At 41.0% G+C, this 19,068-nt stretch overlaps 1 protein-coding gene across 1 annotated transcript in view; it reads left to right on the forward strand.

Annotated features, from left to right (window-relative positions):
* Positions 1 to 19,068, forward strand: part of SLC23A2 (solute carrier family 23 member 2) — a 142,680-nt gene that overhangs the window by 110,047 nt on the left and 13,565 nt on the right. The window contains exons 9-12 of the mRNA XM_027559429.1: positions 10,866 to 10,986; positions 11,639 to 11,795; positions 15,088 to 15,235; positions 16,358 to 16,463. Of these exons, the coding sequence (XP_027415230.1) occupies positions 10,866 to 10,986; positions 11,639 to 11,795; positions 15,088 to 15,235; positions 16,358 to 16,463 (532 nt within the window). The remainder of the gene's footprint in view (positions 1 to 10,865; positions 10,987 to 11,638; positions 11,796 to 15,087; positions 15,236 to 16,357; positions 16,464 to 19,068) is intronic.

A 19,068-nucleotide genomic window follows, 5' to 3' on the forward strand; every position in this document is an offset into this window, starting at 1 on the left:
TGAATAAAACCCCCAAACCACTTAGAAGCAAGAGAATACCATTATAAATAACTCAGAGAAGAACTCCAAACTTTACAATTGCTGACAATTTAGAAAATGATGATAACAGGACTAGTCACACTTATTGAACGCTCAGTTCTCAAGAAGAGTCAAATAAAAATGAAGAGCTTATCTTCAGAAATGAGAAAAACAGGATGAAAAATGAGCGCAGTTAAAGCAGGGGAAAACATTGGTAGAGATACAAAAAATATGCTAGCAAAGTAATGCTTAAGATCCTTCAACCTAGTCTTTAATGGTATATGAACTGAGAGCTTCCAGATGTACAAGCTGGATTTAGAAAAGGCAGAGGAACCAGAGATCAAATTGCCAACATCCATTGGATCATAGGAAAAGCTAGAGAATTCCGGAAAATATTTGCTTCATTGACTATATTAAAGTCTTTGACTGTGTAGATCACAACAAACTGTGGAAAATTCTTAAAGAGACGGAAATACCAGACCTCCTTACCTGCTACCTGCCTCCTGCGAAACCTGTATGCAGATCAAGAAGCAACAGTTAGATAGAACTAGACATGGAAAAACGGACTGGTTCAAAATTGGGAAAGCAGTACATCAAGGCTTATTTAAAATCACCCTGCTTTTTAAAAAGCAGAGATGTTACTTTGCCTACAAAGGTCTGTGTAGTCAAAACTATGGTTTTTCCAGTAGTCGTGTATGGATGTGGGAGCTGGACATAAAAAAAGGCTGAGTGCTGAAGAATTGATGCTTTTGAACTATGGTGCTGGAGAAGACTCTTGAGAGTCCCTGGGACTATAGGAGATCCTAAAGGAAATCAACCCTGAATATTATTTGGAAGGGTGATGCTGAAGCTGAAGGACCAATACTTTGGTCACCTGATAAGAAGAGCTGACTCATTGGAAAAGGCCCTGATGCTGGGAAGGATTGAAGGCAGGAGGAGAAGGGGATGACAGAGGATGAGATGGTTGGATGGCATCATCGACTCAGTGGACGTGAGTTTGAGCAAGCTCTGGGAGATGATGAGGGACAGGGAGGCCTGGCATGCTGCAATCCATGGAGTTGCCAAGAGTCGGACACAACTGAGCAACTGAACAACAAAATAAAAAATAAGAAACAAATAGAAGTGATGCATGCCAAAGCTGGTTTTTTGGAAAATGGCAAACATACAGATAGACTTCGGGCAGGGCTAATTAAGGTGAGAAGGGAATGCACACACAAAGCAGTGATAAAACTTAGCTCTAGGGAGGATGAGTTAGATCTAAGTTTAAATATACATATATATATATATATATATATATAAATAGGTGGTTTTCCAGCTGTTTTTTTGGTAAATAATCAAAACTGCCCCCTTCTCTCCCAGACCTCTGGATGTTGGGGCTCCTCAGAACTTGGTCCTGGGCCTCCTTCTGTCTCCATTCTCTTCCTCTGGGGTATTTCATCGAGTTCATGACATCAGCAGACATGCATTATGCTGGTGGGCTCCACATGAACCTGTAATGTGGACCTCTAAACTCAGACTTTCAGATCAAAGCCCTGACTTGCCTTGTCCATTTGCTGTTACACAAGACACCTCAAACTTTAAGAAAACTCCAACTTTTGACTCCCTCCTTGCCCATAAACCATTTCCTTCTGAGGCCATCCTCGCAGTAGCACAGCCACAGGTGCAGTGGTAGCACAGGTGCTTAAGCCAGAAGCCCTGCAGTGATCCTTTGTTCTTCACGTCCTCATTCACCATGCACGACCCATCATTCTCTCCTACCTCCAGAAAAAAATCCTGATTCTGTCCTTGGTCATCATTGCCACAACACTCAGCCATCACTTCCAAACTGGTCTCCGATTTATTTTTTTCTCCCTTCCTTTGCATTGTCAGTCCTATAAAATGCTTGATCATTATCTCTTCAAGACTTTCTCTTCTGTCCCCAATTCTTGCTGGATTCTAGAATCTTTTAGGTCTTCCTGTCATCACGATGTCTGAAACCTTGCCTGCTACTCTTTGGTGGTCTGTTTACATTTCAGGCTTGGCACTCCGGGCTGTTTTACTTTGTAATCTTGGGTGTTCATGGGAGATGATCTTGAATTATTTCACAGATACCCCCCTGCTTCCATCCCTGCTTGTCTCTCTTTTTCTGGAACTTCTAGGATGTTGGTCCTCCCAAAGTTGTCCTCTTACTTTCCTCTTCTTTCATCTCTTTGTTTTTTTCCTCTGTTCCTAGGAATTTTCCTCAGCTTTATCTGTGACTCCTTCTCTTGAGTTTTTTTTATTTCTGCTGTCTTGTTTTTTATTTTCCAGAGCTCTTCTATTGTGCTTGGATGTCAGCTCTGTGAGGGCAGGACCTCAGCTCTATAGTAATCACCATGACACTGCCAGTACTTGGCTCACTATCTGTTCAGAGCAGGGATCTTCAGTAAGAGCATTGTGAATAAGTTAGGGGAGGAGCGGGAGGTGTGACCACACCCTTGACTCTGGGAAGAAAAGTCGAGGATGTTGTGGAAGGACTTTCATTCCTAAAGGATGTGCTTTACTGGTTAAGCATTGAGTATATTACAAGGAAGAGAGAATTCCTGTACCGTTTAATCTGTACTGGAGCTTTGAAAAAGAAGGGAAACTTCACAGTTTTATCTTAATGGCAAATTGTGACAGAGCTAATGCAGAAGGGAGATCCTGGATCAACTTTTTCCTTCCTAGGGTTGTATAAAACCCTAAGGAAGTATGTTCAGGTAGTAGCATCTAAAACTCAGTGTCTTAAAAGGCTCGATACAGTCTCTAAGATGCAAGTGTGTAGAAAACTTTCAGAAAAGGGCCTTACTATACAGCTCTGTACATACTTAATTTTTTTAAGTGCTGCATCTATAAACATATCTGAAAAGAATGTTCCTTGGAACATGGTTTGGGAAAATGCTGCTACAGATAATACAGTAAAAGGGCAATGTATTTGTCATTTCAGGAACTCAAGGATGATTAAATATTAGAAAATGTAATTTTATTAAAATCCACTATGTTTTTTTATTTAAAAAACATGGTGATGATTTTTAAAAATTGATCAACCTATGTTCCAACTGCAGACTGTTAGCAGTGATAAATATGATTTTTAAATGCCCCATACACCTTACTTGCGTCCTGAGAAACCTGTATGCAGGTCAAGAAGCAACATTTAAAACCGTACATGGAACAATGGATTGGTTCAAAATTGGGAAAGAAATACGTCAAGGCTGTAAATTGTCACTTTGCTTATTTAACTTATATGCAGAGTATATCATTCAAAATGCTGGGCTGGATGGCTCACAAGCTGTAATCAAGATTGTGGGAGAAATATCAGCAACCTCAGATATGCAGATGATACCACTCTACTGGCAGAAAGTGAAGAGAAACTAAAGAGCCTCTTGATGAGAGTGAAAGAGTGAAAAAGCAGACTTAAAACTCAACATTCAAAAAATTAAGATCATGGCATCTGATGCCATCACTTCATGGCAAATAGATGGGGGAAAAAGTGGAAGCAGTGACAGATTTTATTTTCTTGGACTCCAGTATTACTGTGGACGATGTCTGCCACCATAAAATTAAAAGATGCTTGCTTCATGGAAGAAAAGCTATAACAAACTTAGATGGCAGATTAAAAAGCAGAGACATCACTTTGCTGATAGAGTTCTGTATAGTCAAATCTATGGTTTTTCTAGTGGTCATGTATGAATGTGAGAGTTGGACCATAAAGAAAGCTGAGTACCGAAGAATTGATGCTTTTGAACTGGGGTGCTGGAGAAGACTTTTGTGAGCCTCTTGAACAGCAAGGAGATCAAACCAATCAATCCTAAAAGAAGTCAACCCTGAATATTCATTAGAAGGGCTGAAGCTGAAGCTCCAATACTTTGGCTACCTGATGCAAAGAACTGACTCATTGGAAAAGGCTTATGCCGGGAAAGATGGAGGGCAGGAGAAGGGGCTGACAGAGGATGAGATGGTTCGATGGCATTGTCGACTCAATGGACATGAGTTTGAGCAAATTCTGCCAGATACTGAAGGACAGGGAAACCTTGTGTGCTGTAGTCCCTGGGTTTGCAGAGAGTTGGACACGACTTAGTGACTGAACAACAACATACATTAATGGTGAAAAACTTAAATTAGACAGCCTATTGTAATCATAAACTGAGATAAGAATGTTTATTATCAGAATCATTTAAAGTTTTGAATGTGCTAGCCAGTAAATAAGACAAAGTAAAATAATATGGATCAATGCAGGAATAGGGAGAAGGGCTTGATGACTTGCCCTTAACGATAATTAAAGCACATTCTAGGACTTAATACTGTGATCTGGGACAGGGTAGACATTGATAGAGTAGAACATAAAGGATAGAAACATGGCCAATAAAAAAAATTAATACTTATACATGATGCTTGAAATCAGTGGAGAATGAACTGTGTAAAAAATAATTATTTGGGAAAAAGTTAGATTTCTGATTTATATCAAATTACATTTCAGTTGAATTAAAGACTCAAATGTAGAAAATAAAATCATGAAAGGGCTATAAGGAAACCTATATTAAATAGGCTAGATAAGGCAGATAGGAAAAGAGAAAGATTGGTTTTACCACTGATTAATTTAAAGCTCATATCAAAAACCATTGATAATAAATTTTAAGTGTATCTGAGAAAATACAGCAAACTCCATAAGAAAGGATAATGTTCCCAATTCATAGAATTTCACCAGTTAATTTAAAGGAGAGAGAGTCCTGGTAGAGTAATAAATGAAGGATGTAGTATGAACAACCACTTAACAAAAACATAATAATACAAATAACCAATCAGTGTTTAAAAAGGGCTATCTTCACTTGTTATCATTATGCATATTCACATTAGCAGTAGGAGTATTGGTGGTGGGTCACTGTGCTCCTAAGTCAACCAATAGATGTGGCCTTTAGAGACAGACTGTCTCTAAAGGAAGAGTCAATGTGGTGAATTACTACCTGCCATTTCTAACACTGTACATAAATTCTGAGTGGGAACTGTTTTTCCTGAAAATATTTTTCTGTTTACTTTTCTTATGGATAACTTAAAATCTATTCAAAAGTAGAATAGTTTAATAAATTGCCATGTACCATCACCAAACATTCCAGAAAAGTCTCATTTTACCTATATCCTCAAATTCGTTGAGATTCTTGGCATTTGGAGTTTAATAATAATTAAACAGAGAAATCTAAAGTAAAATAATAGTCCCTCCCACACACCCCATCCCTCAAAAAAATCTTCTCTTGAATAACTAACAATAATATAGTGTTTCTCCTTCCATATTTTGCATTATTGCAGAAATACAAACGTGTACATATACAGCTTTATCATTATTTTATAACTTTTCATCTCAATAATTTGTTGGGGTCACCTTCCCAAGACAATCTGTTTAAATCTATTTCATTCTTTCTACAGCTGCACAATGTAAGTAGTATCAAATAGTCTATATTAAATTACTCCCAGGTGATGCAACAGTAAAGACTCCACCTGCCAATGTAGAAGATGGAGGTTTGATCCCTGGGTCAGGAAGATCCCCTGGAGGAAGAAATGGCAACCCACTCCAGTATTCCTGCCTGGGAAATCCCATGGACAGAGGAACCTGACAGGCTATAGTCCATAGGGTCACAAAGAGTCAGACATGACTGAGCACACACACGCACACAAGCCATTTCCCAGTTGATACACAAGCATGTTATTTAAAATATTTCCTGTTGCAAACAATGCTGAAATACCTATTTTCATGTTAAAGAATGAATATTAAAATGATGATAGTGTTTTTAAATTGATGAAATTGGTAGGGATTTAAAAGAATAAAGGGCTTCCCTGATAGCTCAGTTGGTAAAGAATCCACCTGCAATGCAGGAGACTCCAGTTTGATTCCTGGGTTGGGAAGATCCCCTGGAGAAGGGATAGGCTACCCACTCCAGTATTCTTGGGCTTCCCCTTGTTTGAGGTGGTAAGGAATCTGCCTGCAATGCAGGAGACCTGGGTTTGATCCCTGGGTTGGGAAGACCCCCTGGAGAAGGGAATGGCTACCCACTCCAGTATTCTGGCCTGGAGAATTCCATGGACTGTATAATCCATGGGGTCACAAAGATTCAGACATGACTGAGCAGTTTTCACTTTCACTTTTAAAAGTATAAACCCCCCTGCTACAGTGAATAGGAAATGGATATTTAAAAAAATTTATTTCATAGAAGTGTAGTTTATTTACAGTTTTGTGTTAATTTCTAATGTATAGCAGTGATTCCGTTATCCATATATATGTGTGTGTATATATACACACACACACATTTTTCATTATGGTTTATCACAGGATATTGAATATAGTTTCCTGTGCTATACATTAGGACCTTGTTTTCTCGTTTGGTTCTGGTTTTTTCTGGCCAGGCCATGTAGCATATGGGATCTTAGTTCCCCAGCCAGGGATTGAACACATGTCCCCTGCAGTAGAAGCATGGAGTCTTAACCATTAGACTGCTAAGGAAGTCCCATGACCTTGTTGTTTATCCATTCTATATATAATATTTTGCATCTGCTAATCCCCAAATCCCAGTCCATCCCTCCCTTACACCGCCTTGACAACTACAAATCTATTCTCTGTGTCTGTGAAGCTATTTTATAGATAAGTTCATTTGTGTCATATTTTAGATTCCAGATGTAAGTGATAATGGTATTGTCTTTCTCCTGACTTATTTTACTTAGTATGATAACCTGTAGAGCCATCCACGTTGCTGTGAATGGCATTGTTTCATTCTTTTTTATGGCTGAGTAGTAGTCCATTGTGTGTGTGTGTGTGTGTGTGTCTGTCTGTCTGTCACATCATTTTTTTTTAGTATAGGTTATTTTAATTTTGGGCTTCCCTTGTAGCTTACTCGGTAAAGAGTCTGCCTGCAATGCAGGAGACTTGGGTTTAGTCCCTGGGTCAGGAAGATCCCCTGGAGGAGGAAATGGCAAACCACTCCAGTATCATTGCCTGGAGAACCCCATGGATAGAGGAGCCTGGCAGGCTACAGTCCATGGGGTCGCAAAGAGTCGAACAATACTGAGCAAATTTCACTCGATTTTAATTTTCATTGAAGTCTAGTTGATTAGTTTCTATACCACATCCTCTTTGTCCATTCACCTGTTAATGGACATTTAAGTTGTTTCCGTTTCTTGGCTAATGTAAATAGTGCTGCAGTGAACATTGGGGTGCACGTATCTTTTTAAATTTCTCCAGACATGTGCTCGTGAATGGGATTGCAGGATCATATAGCAACTCTATTTTTAGTTTTTTGGGGAACCTCTATACTGTTTTCCATAGTGACTGTGCCAGTTTACATTCTCACTAACAGTGTGGAGAGCTCTCTACACCCTCTCCAGCATTTGTAGAACTTTTTCGGTCTGATCTTCAGATATATTATTTCTGGACTTCTTAATGATGGCCATTCTGACCAGTGTAAGATAATACCTCATTGTAGTTTTGATTTGCATTGCTCTAATAACTAGTGATGTTGAGTATCTTTTCATATGCCTGTTGGTCATCTGTATATGTTCTTTGGAGAAATGTCTATTTAGGCTCTCTGCCCATTTTCCAGTTGGGTTTTTTGTTGTTGTTGAGATATATGAGCTGTTTGTATATTTTGGAAATTAAGCCTTTGCTGATCACATTAGCACATGGACATTCTTGGTCTCTGAATGTGATTGTAAATTCACCCAACGTTTCTGTATGTATTTAATATTTAGCGGTTTGTATCAAAGCACTTTTCAGTAAGGTATTCATTGTTTGACAGATCTATTCTAGTCCTGGGAACTTGTCATAAGCAGATATTCACACTGGTGCCAGGGAAAGATGATTCATTGCAGTTATGTTGCTCCCAATGTCATACTTTAGGGATGTGTTTAAATAAGATGTGGTATGGTACAGCCACTAGATGGAATGCTGAGCAGCCACTAAGATGCTGATGGAGGTTGCCATCTCTTGAGGTCAGGCCTTAACTGGGGCTGCAGGGTAGTTGGGAAGCAGCATGTAAAATATGATTGATTCCTTTTGGGGCCAGTTGATGACCTGTTTGTGCTCCAAGGGCAAGGATGACATCAGATAGTCCTGTTTGCCTTTCTGATCCCAGTGCCTGGGACCCAATAACATGCTCTAAAAGCCCTGGGGTTCAGTAGACCAGAGTGCTGCATCCTTGTCATCCAATATGAGATGATGAGCAGTCTTCAAGATTTTGAGTCTTTCTTTTCACTTATCTGCCTTTTATAGTTTTTCTACATTTTAGTATGTATTGCTTGCATAATATAGGTAAAGTTAAAACAAAGGTAGACAGATAAGCAGAATGTCACATGAGATGGAAATCCTGGTGTGGTGGACAGAACTGTGGGCTGAGCATCAAGTCTCAGATCCTGTCTCTTCTGTGCTGGGCCAAGTCTTGTGAACTCTGACACAGCATCCAGTGCTGAGCCTCTGCTCTTGCCTTTCTGCAATGGGGCTGCTGCCCTACCTGTCCCACAGGTGTATTCAAGGATTAAAATTAAAACAGAAGAATCCTGCTCAGTTCACTTTTCAATTTCAGTTGCCAGATTTGAACCTGAAGTGTGGGTGTCCTTCCTTGGACTCTGTTATGTGTCCCCTTTCCCTTTTTAAACGTGCTTTGAAAAGTGGACACCGTAACTGTCAGATGTAACTGTCAGGTGACATGTCACCTGCACTAATAATAACAGTAATAACAGATACCAGGCTTTTTGGATCTTAGTATATAATTGGAAGTAAATCAGTAACGTTTTTTAAGATGTGAAAAATTTATGTTGATCTAAGTTTAAAATACACCTCTTTTCGTATCCTTCATTGTCATACTGGTTTTTGTTAAACATCACCCATTCATGGGGGAGTTGGAATAACTCGGGCACCATGTATGTCTTCATCCTTGAACTGGTACTGATCTGATGACTTTGTGGTGGCACCAGGTCAGTGAAGTGCCTGCATAGGTGAGGAAATGGTAGAGTGGCAGCCAGCTGCAATCCACACCTCATTTGGAGTGTGACTGTGAAGCGGCACTTAACTGGCTGTCAATGGAACTGATAATTCCATTTCAGCAATTAGAACTGTTCCCAGGAACAGTTAAGCTTAACTTTGAGAATCCTCTCTTCCTGTCAACTCTAAGGTAATAAGAGAAAGAATGAGTCCCTACAGGTGATGAGACATATTATGGTATACCTTCATTGTTTCAATATGGGAAGCTATCCCACACCTGCCATACATGGGGCACCAGACACGTGAGGATGTGTTGGGTTCTGCTCCAGGGGGTCACTGGACCACCTGCTTCCTACAGCATTCAGCATAGCTGGATCAAGAGTATAGGACTTGTTACACATAAACTTTTGAGTCAGCCCAGACATCCCTGCCCTCACAATGTGGCAGCATAGTTCAGAGCCCAGGCTGTAGAGCTAGACCCCTGGCCAACATAGCTGCATGATCTTGGACTGCTGGCTTTGTCTGTCTGTAAAGTAAATGATTATAGAAGCTACTGTGGAAGAGTAGGCTAATGGGCGGGAAGACCAGTGCATAATGTCTTGAGACAGAAATCTCTCAGGAATATTGTTTATATATGAATATATTTCATGGGCTTCCCGGGTAGCTCAGCTGGTAAAAAATCCACCTGCAATGCAGAAGACCACAGTTCAGTTCCTGAATCAGGAAGTTCACCTGGAGAAGGGATAGTTAGCTACCCACTCCAGTATTCTTGGGTTTCCCTGGTGGCTCAGATGGTAAAGAATCTGCCTGCATTGCAGGAGACCTGGGTTCGATCTCTGAATTGGGAAGATCCCCTGGAGGAAAGCATGGCAACCCACTCCAGTATTCATGCCTGGAGAATCCTTGTGGAGGGAGGAACAGGAACATGGCAGGCTACAGTCCATGGGGTCACAAAGAGTCAGACACAACTGAGCGACTAAGCACACATGCACATATATACGTATATATATATATAATTTTTAAAAATTTATTTTTGGCTGTGCTAGGTCTTTGTTGCTGCTTGGGCTTTTCTCTAGTTGTTGCAAGCAGGGGCTATTCTAGTTGCAATGTATGGGCTTCTTATTGAGGTGGTTTCTCTTGTTGCAGAGCACAGGCTTCAGTAGTTGAGGCTCCTGGGCTCTAGAGCACAGGCTCAGTAATTGCGGCACATGGGTTTAGTTGCGTTGTTGCGTGTGGGATCTTCTTGGATCAGGGATCGAACCCATGTCTCCTGCATTGACAGGCAGAGTCTTTATCACTGAGCCACGCTAGGGAAGCCCAGGAATATTATTATTAATATTGAAAGCTGTTGTATATAGCTTTCTTAAATATTTAAGTTTAGTTTTTTCTTTTTAAAAGTAATTTATGTTCCTTCCAAGTAAATCAGAACATACAGAAAAATGGGGACTAAACCAATCCTTGTGAGCATCCGGATCATGTCCTTCTTACCTGTTTGCGTTCATGCATGTGTATACACATGCACTCTTGTGTGGTAGTTGCTTGTTTTTTAGTTAATTCGTAGTTGTAATTTTGTATTGTTGTATCTGGCATCTTGTCTTTTTCTCACATAGCGTGAACTTTTCCTATCAGTATGTACATTCTTCAGTTTTTCTTCATCTCCTAAGGGATATTTAGCTGAAGCATTTACATGACAATCTCATTTCCATATTTGGAAATGTTAAGATGTAAAAATGACATTTCCAAAAGACATTTCCCAAATAATAGAGGAATAGCAGCTTTCTAGAGAAATGAATTGAACACATGTGGTCAATTTTGTCATTGAAACTTTGAGTATTATTTTTAACGTAGATGTAACAGCCTTTAACCTAGTTCATTTTCTTTCTCTCCTCAGGACTATTTTCCTAGTATTACTATTTTCTCAATATGCCAGAAATGTTAAATTTCCTCTCCCAATTTACAAATCCAAGAAAGGATGGACTGCATATAAGTTACAGCTTTTCAAAATGTTCCCTGTGAGTAATTACCTTTTTTTTTTTTTGACACTATTGCATTTGGTTCATATGTAAAAAGTTTATAATGAGAAGAGGGGGTTAGGCATGTTGTCCTGAGGGACCATGTCTGTGTGATGATCTCAGACTTCTAATGACCATCATGGACCTAAATTTTAGAAGTGGTAGAAGTTTCCAGTCCTGGAGTCCTTTTCAGTTCAGTCACTCAGTTGTGTCTGACTCTTTGCAACCCCATGGACTGCAGCACGCCAGGCTTCCTTGTCCATCACCAACTCCCAGAGCTTGCTCAAACTCATGTCCATCAAGTTGGCAATGCCATCCAAGAGACCATGGAGTCTTTTTAACAGTATGTAAGAGGACATTGATTCTCCTTGGAGCTGAGGGAGGTCTGACTCCACGTGGCCTTTTCAGGCCCATTGTCCATTATTCTTATTTTACTAGCCAGTTTCAAACTAAATAACTTTACTATATGAAACTACTGTCTCTAAATGTGATTCCATTCAAGGAATAGGTTTTACACAGATCCTTTATATGTTTTTTTCTGCAAAGTACTGATGGGCTCTGAGATATAATAATCCCATTGCAGGAAGGCATGTTTTGCTAGCAACCACCAGTTCTGTTGGCCTGACAGAGCTTTTTCCTTTGACCACTTCAGATCATCCTGGCCATCCTTGTATCCTGGCTACTCTGCTTCATCTTCACAGTGACAGATGTCTTCCCTCCTGACAGCACGAAGTATGGCTTCTATGCTCGAACTGATGCCAGGCAGGGTGTGCTTCTGGTAGCCCCGTGGTTTAAGGTCCCATACCCATGTAAGTATTCTGGTGGTCATGAGTGGTCAGGAGCTCACACGGGTCCAACCTAGAGGAGTTGGGAGTTGGCAGGAAGCTCTGCAACACCAAAGGTCTTCTTTGTTGCAGAGCATGCCCCGAAAGTCGTACCATTCTGGCCTTCAGAGGATTAGATTAGCAGAGAAGGGAGGCAGGAGGCTCTGTTTCTAGAGGACTGTAGAGACTAACCAGCTCTCTTCTCAGTTGTACTAGTTGATTCTTTTGGTTCCATTAGGACAAAATCTCAGGCTCAAGGAGCCTCTTGCCAGATTTGAGCTCTAATGGCCAGGATTTGAGGTCAGCTGCTTAGAAAGGCAAGTATAGAGCTGCACAGTACCCAAACCACCGAAATGAACAGACTTGAGTAGGAGGGGCCTGAAGATTAGTAGACTGCTCAAGCCTGGTGGAATTTGTATAATCTTTCAATAGGTAGCCATAATCATTCTTTTTTTTTTTTTTTTTTTTTGGTCACAGCTGTCAGGTAAACTAATATTCACAAACAGACAATGGATCTTAAGTTATAATTTCATTGTTGGGTAACTCTTGGCCAGGTGGCAGGGGTGTATGAACCCCAGCTGTGAGGTGTCACTTGGATTCATGTGTAGCATTTTCTGGACCCTAGCCCCAGAAGCGTTTTGTGTGAACCCAGTGATTATTACATACTTGTTGTAATGTGAAGACTGTTCCCAGCATTTAAGGTTTTTGTTAGAATAAGGCCTGAGCTTAGTCAGATTGTTTCAGTTTACACCCCTATCCAATTGTCACATTTTCATATTTTCTGACAATGAGGAAAAGCCAAAAATATTAAGATTGGGTCAAAGATAAATGTTCTAAGCATGTTAAACGATAGTGATTCTGGAAGTTGTTCGTCCTGGTCTTAACACATTTACAAACACTGTAAAAAGTTTAGTCTTTCTAAAGCATTCTGAATCTCATCAGATTATATGGTTTAAGTATGTATTTATGTATGCCTGTCCCCTCCATACAAGGTTCATAAACATACATGTAATCTGAGATAAAATGAGATTAAAAGTCTGTTGATGAGGGAGTCAGTTGAAGCCATGGGAAGGCAGGTAGCCCCCACAGCACATATGGGTGGTCCTCTCTGCCTATACATGTGGCTCCCAAGATGAGCACAAATATTAATAGAAACACAGAGCGGGCTGTCCCAGAGAAGCAGCTGTGCGTGTGTTGAGAGATGAGACTTTGCTCAGGGACCATGGGGCCTGTGCACAGGGAGGCATAACCAAGTGGGCAGGTCCTTAACATTATGATTGCAGAGGGTGCTGTCTGGTTTCTTTTCACAACAGCCCTTGAGTGCTACCAGCTCCTCTATTGCCAGAGCTTCCCTAGATAAAGAGCTGTTCCCTGAGCCAGAAGGGTGTAGTCTTATGTACTTCCTAATCCAGAGATAAGTTTTCATGTATCTTAATCCAGAGACAAGTTTTTATATATCTAGACCAGTGGTTCTTAGTCTTTAGTATGCTAGGAATTACTTGGACTGGTTGTTAAAATACAGATTTCACATCCAAAATGTCAAAAGTGCCAGGCTGAGAAACCCTGCTATCAAGTAACAAACTAAAAGTTCTAGATGAAAAGAAAGATGAAGTAACAGGCTTAAATAGAAGGCTGGAGGCCAACAGGTTTAAATTTTAAATAAATAATCTGAAGGAAAAGGGGTCAAAAATTAAGATTATAAATTTTAAATGTTGAAGTAAATAGGATAAAGATTTTAAAAATCTTGCTGAGGATTTCAGGCAAAGTGTGGGGGATAAGAAAGCAATTAAAGTAAAAAGTCTGAGAAAATAAAAGGCAATTTCTGATAAATAATAAATGGCAAAATAAAATAAGACTCCCATCCCAAAATCTAGACACATAAATGAAACCATATTGCTGCCTTAGTAAAGAAAACTGTATCAAAGGTTATTTAGAAAACACAAAATGTTGCTTGATAAAGAAATCATCTGCATGAGAAGAATCCATTCCAAACTAGTCCAGGGACGAGATGTTGACCAAACCAGTTGCTGGTGGGTCTGGACCTTGAACCCCTGAATATAAACTGCCTCAACATCCCCTGGTCAGCTCCCATGGGGCAAAGTGAGCTCCAGGAAGGAAAAGTTCTGTCCATACACACACACAAGGGATATTCTGTACATCTTACTTTATGTGTTATCTTTCCCCTCCTAAACTTGGGGTTGCTCCATCACCCAGGAGCCAGAGGCCAAGCCCCTCCAGGAGGTTGGTTAAGGCCTTCCAAGCCCACCTGCCCCAGGCCTCCTCTGGTGAGCAGCAGCCTATTTCTCCCCGGCTCTGTCCATCCACTGATTGCCCCTCCAGAACGCCTTCTCCGCTCTGTGTGCTGCTTTCCAGACTCTTCTTCAACAGAGACTGTGGCACTTCCTGACTTCCTAACTGGTACTGATTGCGACATCCAACCATTGCACTGTTGAAATCTTTTAGGTATATTGTTGGCCCCTGCACAAGACATTCTACACATTTCTCTTCATGTACTTTCTACTGAGTAGCTCTGTAATAACTAATGGTTCAGGGAAAGAAAGTCTAGGTACTTCACAAAGAAGTCTATTCATTTTAGCAGTGAAGGTTCCTCATGCTGTTTTTATTAAAGAAGATCAGTGGTTTTCAGTGTCCAAATAGATACACTTTTAAATCCGGATACTCAAAATGAATCTACCTGGGGTCTTTGCTTTGCTTTCTTAAAGGAAACTCTTTAGTTTTCTGTAACATGATGTACTTTTAAAAAAGTGCTGGTATTATACTAGAAAAGGGTTGTCTATACTTTGTGCCATGCTCGACTGTTGGCATTTAAATTTACGTGATGACTTTTCACTGCTTTTCCATTTGATGCCTCCCTCTGGACAGGAGCACTGTTTTGTACCATGCTTTGCACAGCAGGGCTAAACATTCTCTGCATACAAATACCCATCCCAACACAGCAGGCTGTGTTAAATTCTAATTTAGCAGACACTGAGTGTGGCTTTGAAGCAAGAAAGAGGAGCACCCGCCTCTTCCAGTCAAACAATTTCTTTTAAATAAAGCAGATCAATCCTGATTATTACTGTTTTCATTCAACTCAGGAACTATTCCCAGGCATTTTGCACTGATGACTTATGTGTAAAAATAGTTACCATGAGCTTTAAAAATCTGAGTGGTTCTTATAGAGTCCTGACATACTGAATGACTCAATATCCTGATAACTTTCGCCTGCCCCTCTAAGAAAGTTTATGAGGCTTTCATGCTTGTTTTTCTTCCTTAGTTCAGTGGGGACTGCCCACTGTCTCTGCAGCTGGTGTCATCGGCATGCTCAGTGCGGTTGTTGCCAGTATTATCGAGTCTATCGGGGACTACTATGCCTGTGCAAGGTTGTCCTGTGCCCCATCACCTCCCATCCATGCAATAAACAGGTGGGTTCCTGAGAAAATGAACTCTTCACTGGGCCCAGTGCCTTATACTTTGCTCTTTGGTTTGGACAGTCAAGAGTTTCAACATGAAGTAGCCAAGCATCAGGGCTCTTTATTGGCTGTTTGTTTTGAATAAGTAACTGCCCCTGTTTTGCTCTCATTTTCCACATCCAAATAATATAGAGCAGAATTCCCACCCTTCTTTCTCATGGTGACAATCGTATAAGACATTCTCTGTGAGATCTCGCCAGACCTTAAACTCAGCAAAACAAGTGCCAGACACTGCCATTGTTCTTTGCTTGGTTTGGGATCATGGATGTATTGTCCCCTTTGATTTCTTGTTTTCCCTACTGTTCATTTCACAGTTACAATTCATATAGAGAGAGACAAGAGCAGAAATAAATGAAGTCTATAAAATCTAGAGGTTTATGAGCTGTGAAGTTTATATTCTCAGTAGATATAGTCTTCAGTTTCTCAATGCTGGGGTTAAATTGGGCTGTATAGAAGCTGTAAAGAAAATAAAGTAGCCCAGATCATCCCACCTTTCCCAGCCAGCTGCCACCCTTCCAGAAGGAATTGTGTGTGATGAGAACGAAAGGGCTGATATCTCTGCATCTTTTGCATTGCTTCTGTTGGTGTTTAGAGCCCTAGTTTTTCCATTTTTCTCTAATGGAGCTAGTGCATATGAATAAATTATTTATATATTGGTTCTTTTGAAAGTTCCAACATTTATAAAATTACAAAGCATTTTCTTTCTGATAAAACTGTATTAATAAGAAAGGAATCAAATCTATGGATGACCTATGTTGTCTTAGATTACCACAAATGATTATTTTCTGGCAAAAATATTTTAATTTGGAATAATTTTTAAACACTTGCATCTAATGTGTGATTCAGAGATGTGCTTCTGAAAGCACATCTTTCATTTCTCCATGAATGAGCATGGAGAACCCTGTTAAAATGTGCGTCTTCAGGCCTGGGATTCTGCATTGTTAACCCCTCCTGGGGAGAGTAGAGGCTACAGGTCTGTGGACCCTGCCTTTGGGTCATAACCATTTAGACTATTTCAGAGTGTTTCTCCCATTGAATTAATATTTTTCTTTACTCCATTCCTTTACATTTTAGGGGGATTTTCGTGGAGGGTCTCTCCTGTGTTCTCGATGGCATTTTTGGAACTGGGAATGGCTCTACTTCATCCAGTCCCAACATTGGAGTTTTGGGAATTACTAAGGTACAGATATTTTTATAATTAAATGGTTGGGCCTCTAAATGTTGATCCGTTTTGTTGATTGGTCTGGCCACTGTGAGTTCCGAAATGATGGCCTCCAATTCTGAGATTATCTTCTTCCCCATTTCTTTTTGATTCATTGATGAGTTTTTGGAATGCTGATAGAGGTCTCTTTCCCCTTGACTGGCCTGGGTAGGCAGGCATTCAGGTGCAATTTCTTCATGCATTCTACAAATTTTTGTTAAGCACTGACCCTTTGTGAGGCCACTATTCTAGGCACTTGGGATACATCAGTGAATGAAAAAGAAAAATATTTCCATCATTTATGGAGTTTACATTCTATCAGAGGAAGACAAGCAATAAATAGTAAGCATAATAAGTATGACAGAAATATGGGGCAAAATGGGGGATCAGAGGGGTAAGTTAGGGTGATCAGGCTAAGCCTCACTGAGAAGGTGACCTTGAGCAAAGGCCTGACAGAACTGAGGGAGGGAACTGTGCAGGTACCTAGGGAAGGGGCTTTCAGACAGGGGGCAGAGTGCTATCACAGAACCACCCTGGTATGCTGCAGCTCAGCAAGGAGGCCAGTGGGGCAGGAGCAGAGATGGGAGTGGGGGTCATTGGGTAAGAGCAGATGAGGTTCTTGAGGTAACTGAGGACCAGGTCATGTAGGCCTTAAAGGCTGCCAAAGCCTAAGTGGAAGTAGTCAGGGAGAGAGTCCCGCAGGGTGTGAGTCCATCTGGTTTTGTTTTGGGTGTTTTTTTTTTAGAATTACTATGGCTGCTATGATGAAAGTAGACGACTGGGGTCTGGGAAGAGGGTGGAAACAGGAGACCAGTTAGGAGATGGCACTAATTCTAGATTAGAAATTGCATTCTATCTCTGTGCTTAGTTGCTCAGTCATGTCTGACTCTTTGCGACCCCTTAGACTGCAGCCCGCCAGTCTCCTCTGTCCATGGGAATACTCCAGGCAAAAATACTGGAGTGGGTTGCCATGCCCTCCTCCAGGGGATATTCCGAACCTAGGGATCAAACCCAGGCAGGTTGCAGGCAGATTCTTTACTGTGTGAGCCATCAGGGAAGCCCGAGAATACTGGAGCGGGTAGCCTATCCCTTCTCCAGGGAAACTTCCCGACCCAGGAATTGAACCAGGGTCTCCTGCATTGCAAGCAGATTCTTTACCAGCTGAGCTACCAGGGAAGCCCCAGAAATTGCTTTACCCATTACAAATAAATCAATCTTACAGTAAAGAATTAATGAAGTTTTCAAACTGTAGCAGCATCATTCTCTTTCAGATGAAATCTGTTGTGGAGTTAGTGAACACAACAAGCCATAGCAAGTCACTCAGGTTGAAGCGGTACCTGGTCTGAAGTCCTCCCCACTTGTCTTTCCCCCTAACCCCACTCCAAGCATACATACCATAATCTAGCTTCAGGAACAAGGAGGCTGCTTCTCGGCCTTTCAGATTTACTAGGAAATAAATTTTATATCCCAGTTGCTTTGGGCCAATGCTTGCTGTTAGCCCAGGGTGTTGAGGAATGCAGCTCGGCCCTGGCCATTGTATGCTGCGCAGCTAGACACGGTTAGAACTGGTTCAGCATCATCCAAGATGGACTGCATGGGTCAGAGGTCTCCCTCTCCTCAACCTTGTATCTTGAGAACTTGGGGGTGAGTTGGAGCATTCTGGAATCATTTGACCTCTTTAAAATTAGAAATCTTCCTCCAGCTCTTTGCACTATTCTATAACCAGGAAAAAGAAACCAGATACTTGGTTTGGGTAATTTTAACTGCAAATCCAGGTCAGAGGGAGTAGAGCATACATTGTACAAGCCTGACTTGCTGGTTGGTTTTTCTGTAAATTGGCCAGGCCATCACAGAGCTCAACCTTAGGTGTGCCAGTGGCCACGCTGGCTGCCTGTCTCTCCTTGTGCATGACATGTGAGGGCTGCCTGATGGGCATTTCCTTCCAGGATTCCTGGGTCCTATTGCTGCAGATACTGAGCACACAGAGCTAAGGAGAGGGTCAAATGGGCACCAAATGGGGTGTAAGCCATTAACTCTCTAGCAAGTTTGCTGCCATGAACCTGTAGACCTGTAACTAATCCAAAATAACATAATGGTAAGATTATTATAGATGGAGGGACTCTTGGGGAAACAGTTTAATAAGCCAGCTCTCTTTCTGCACCTCTTTAAAATGCATCACAGATAATTTAACTAGAGTCACTATAGGGAGTAAGTAGTGCTGTCATTAGGGTTCCTTCTAAAACATTACTGAGATGGTTTGAGAAATAATTACCTTTATTATAATTTAGATGGTGCTGGCTTATTCTGAAAAGGCACCCTGCCAGCATTTTTTAATTGAGCCAATTGATCTTCTCTCTGAATTCCTTTGGAGCCACTTCCCCTAGCAGAGGCCTTATCAATTTGAGGGAGTTGGCTCCATTACTCTTACTCACAAGGGGCTATAATTGAGACATCTATACAAATGCCTTGGGGTTGGGAAGTAGGACTAGCACCAGAAACTTCTCTGTGGCCTAAACCATGTGGCTAATGGGAGATCCCTGCCCAGGAAAAAGGAAGCAAAAGTTTTAAGGCTGTATCCTGCCTT

Source organism: Bos indicus x Bos taurus, chromosome 13 (genome assembly GCF_003369695.1).
Source record: "Bos indicus x Bos taurus breed Angus x Brahman F1 hybrid chromosome 13, Bos_hybrid_MaternalHap_v2.0, whole genome shotgun sequence".
In the NCBI taxonomy this organism is placed as follows: Eukaryota; Metazoa; Chordata; class Mammalia; order Artiodactyla; family Bovidae; genus Bos; species Bos indicus x Bos taurus.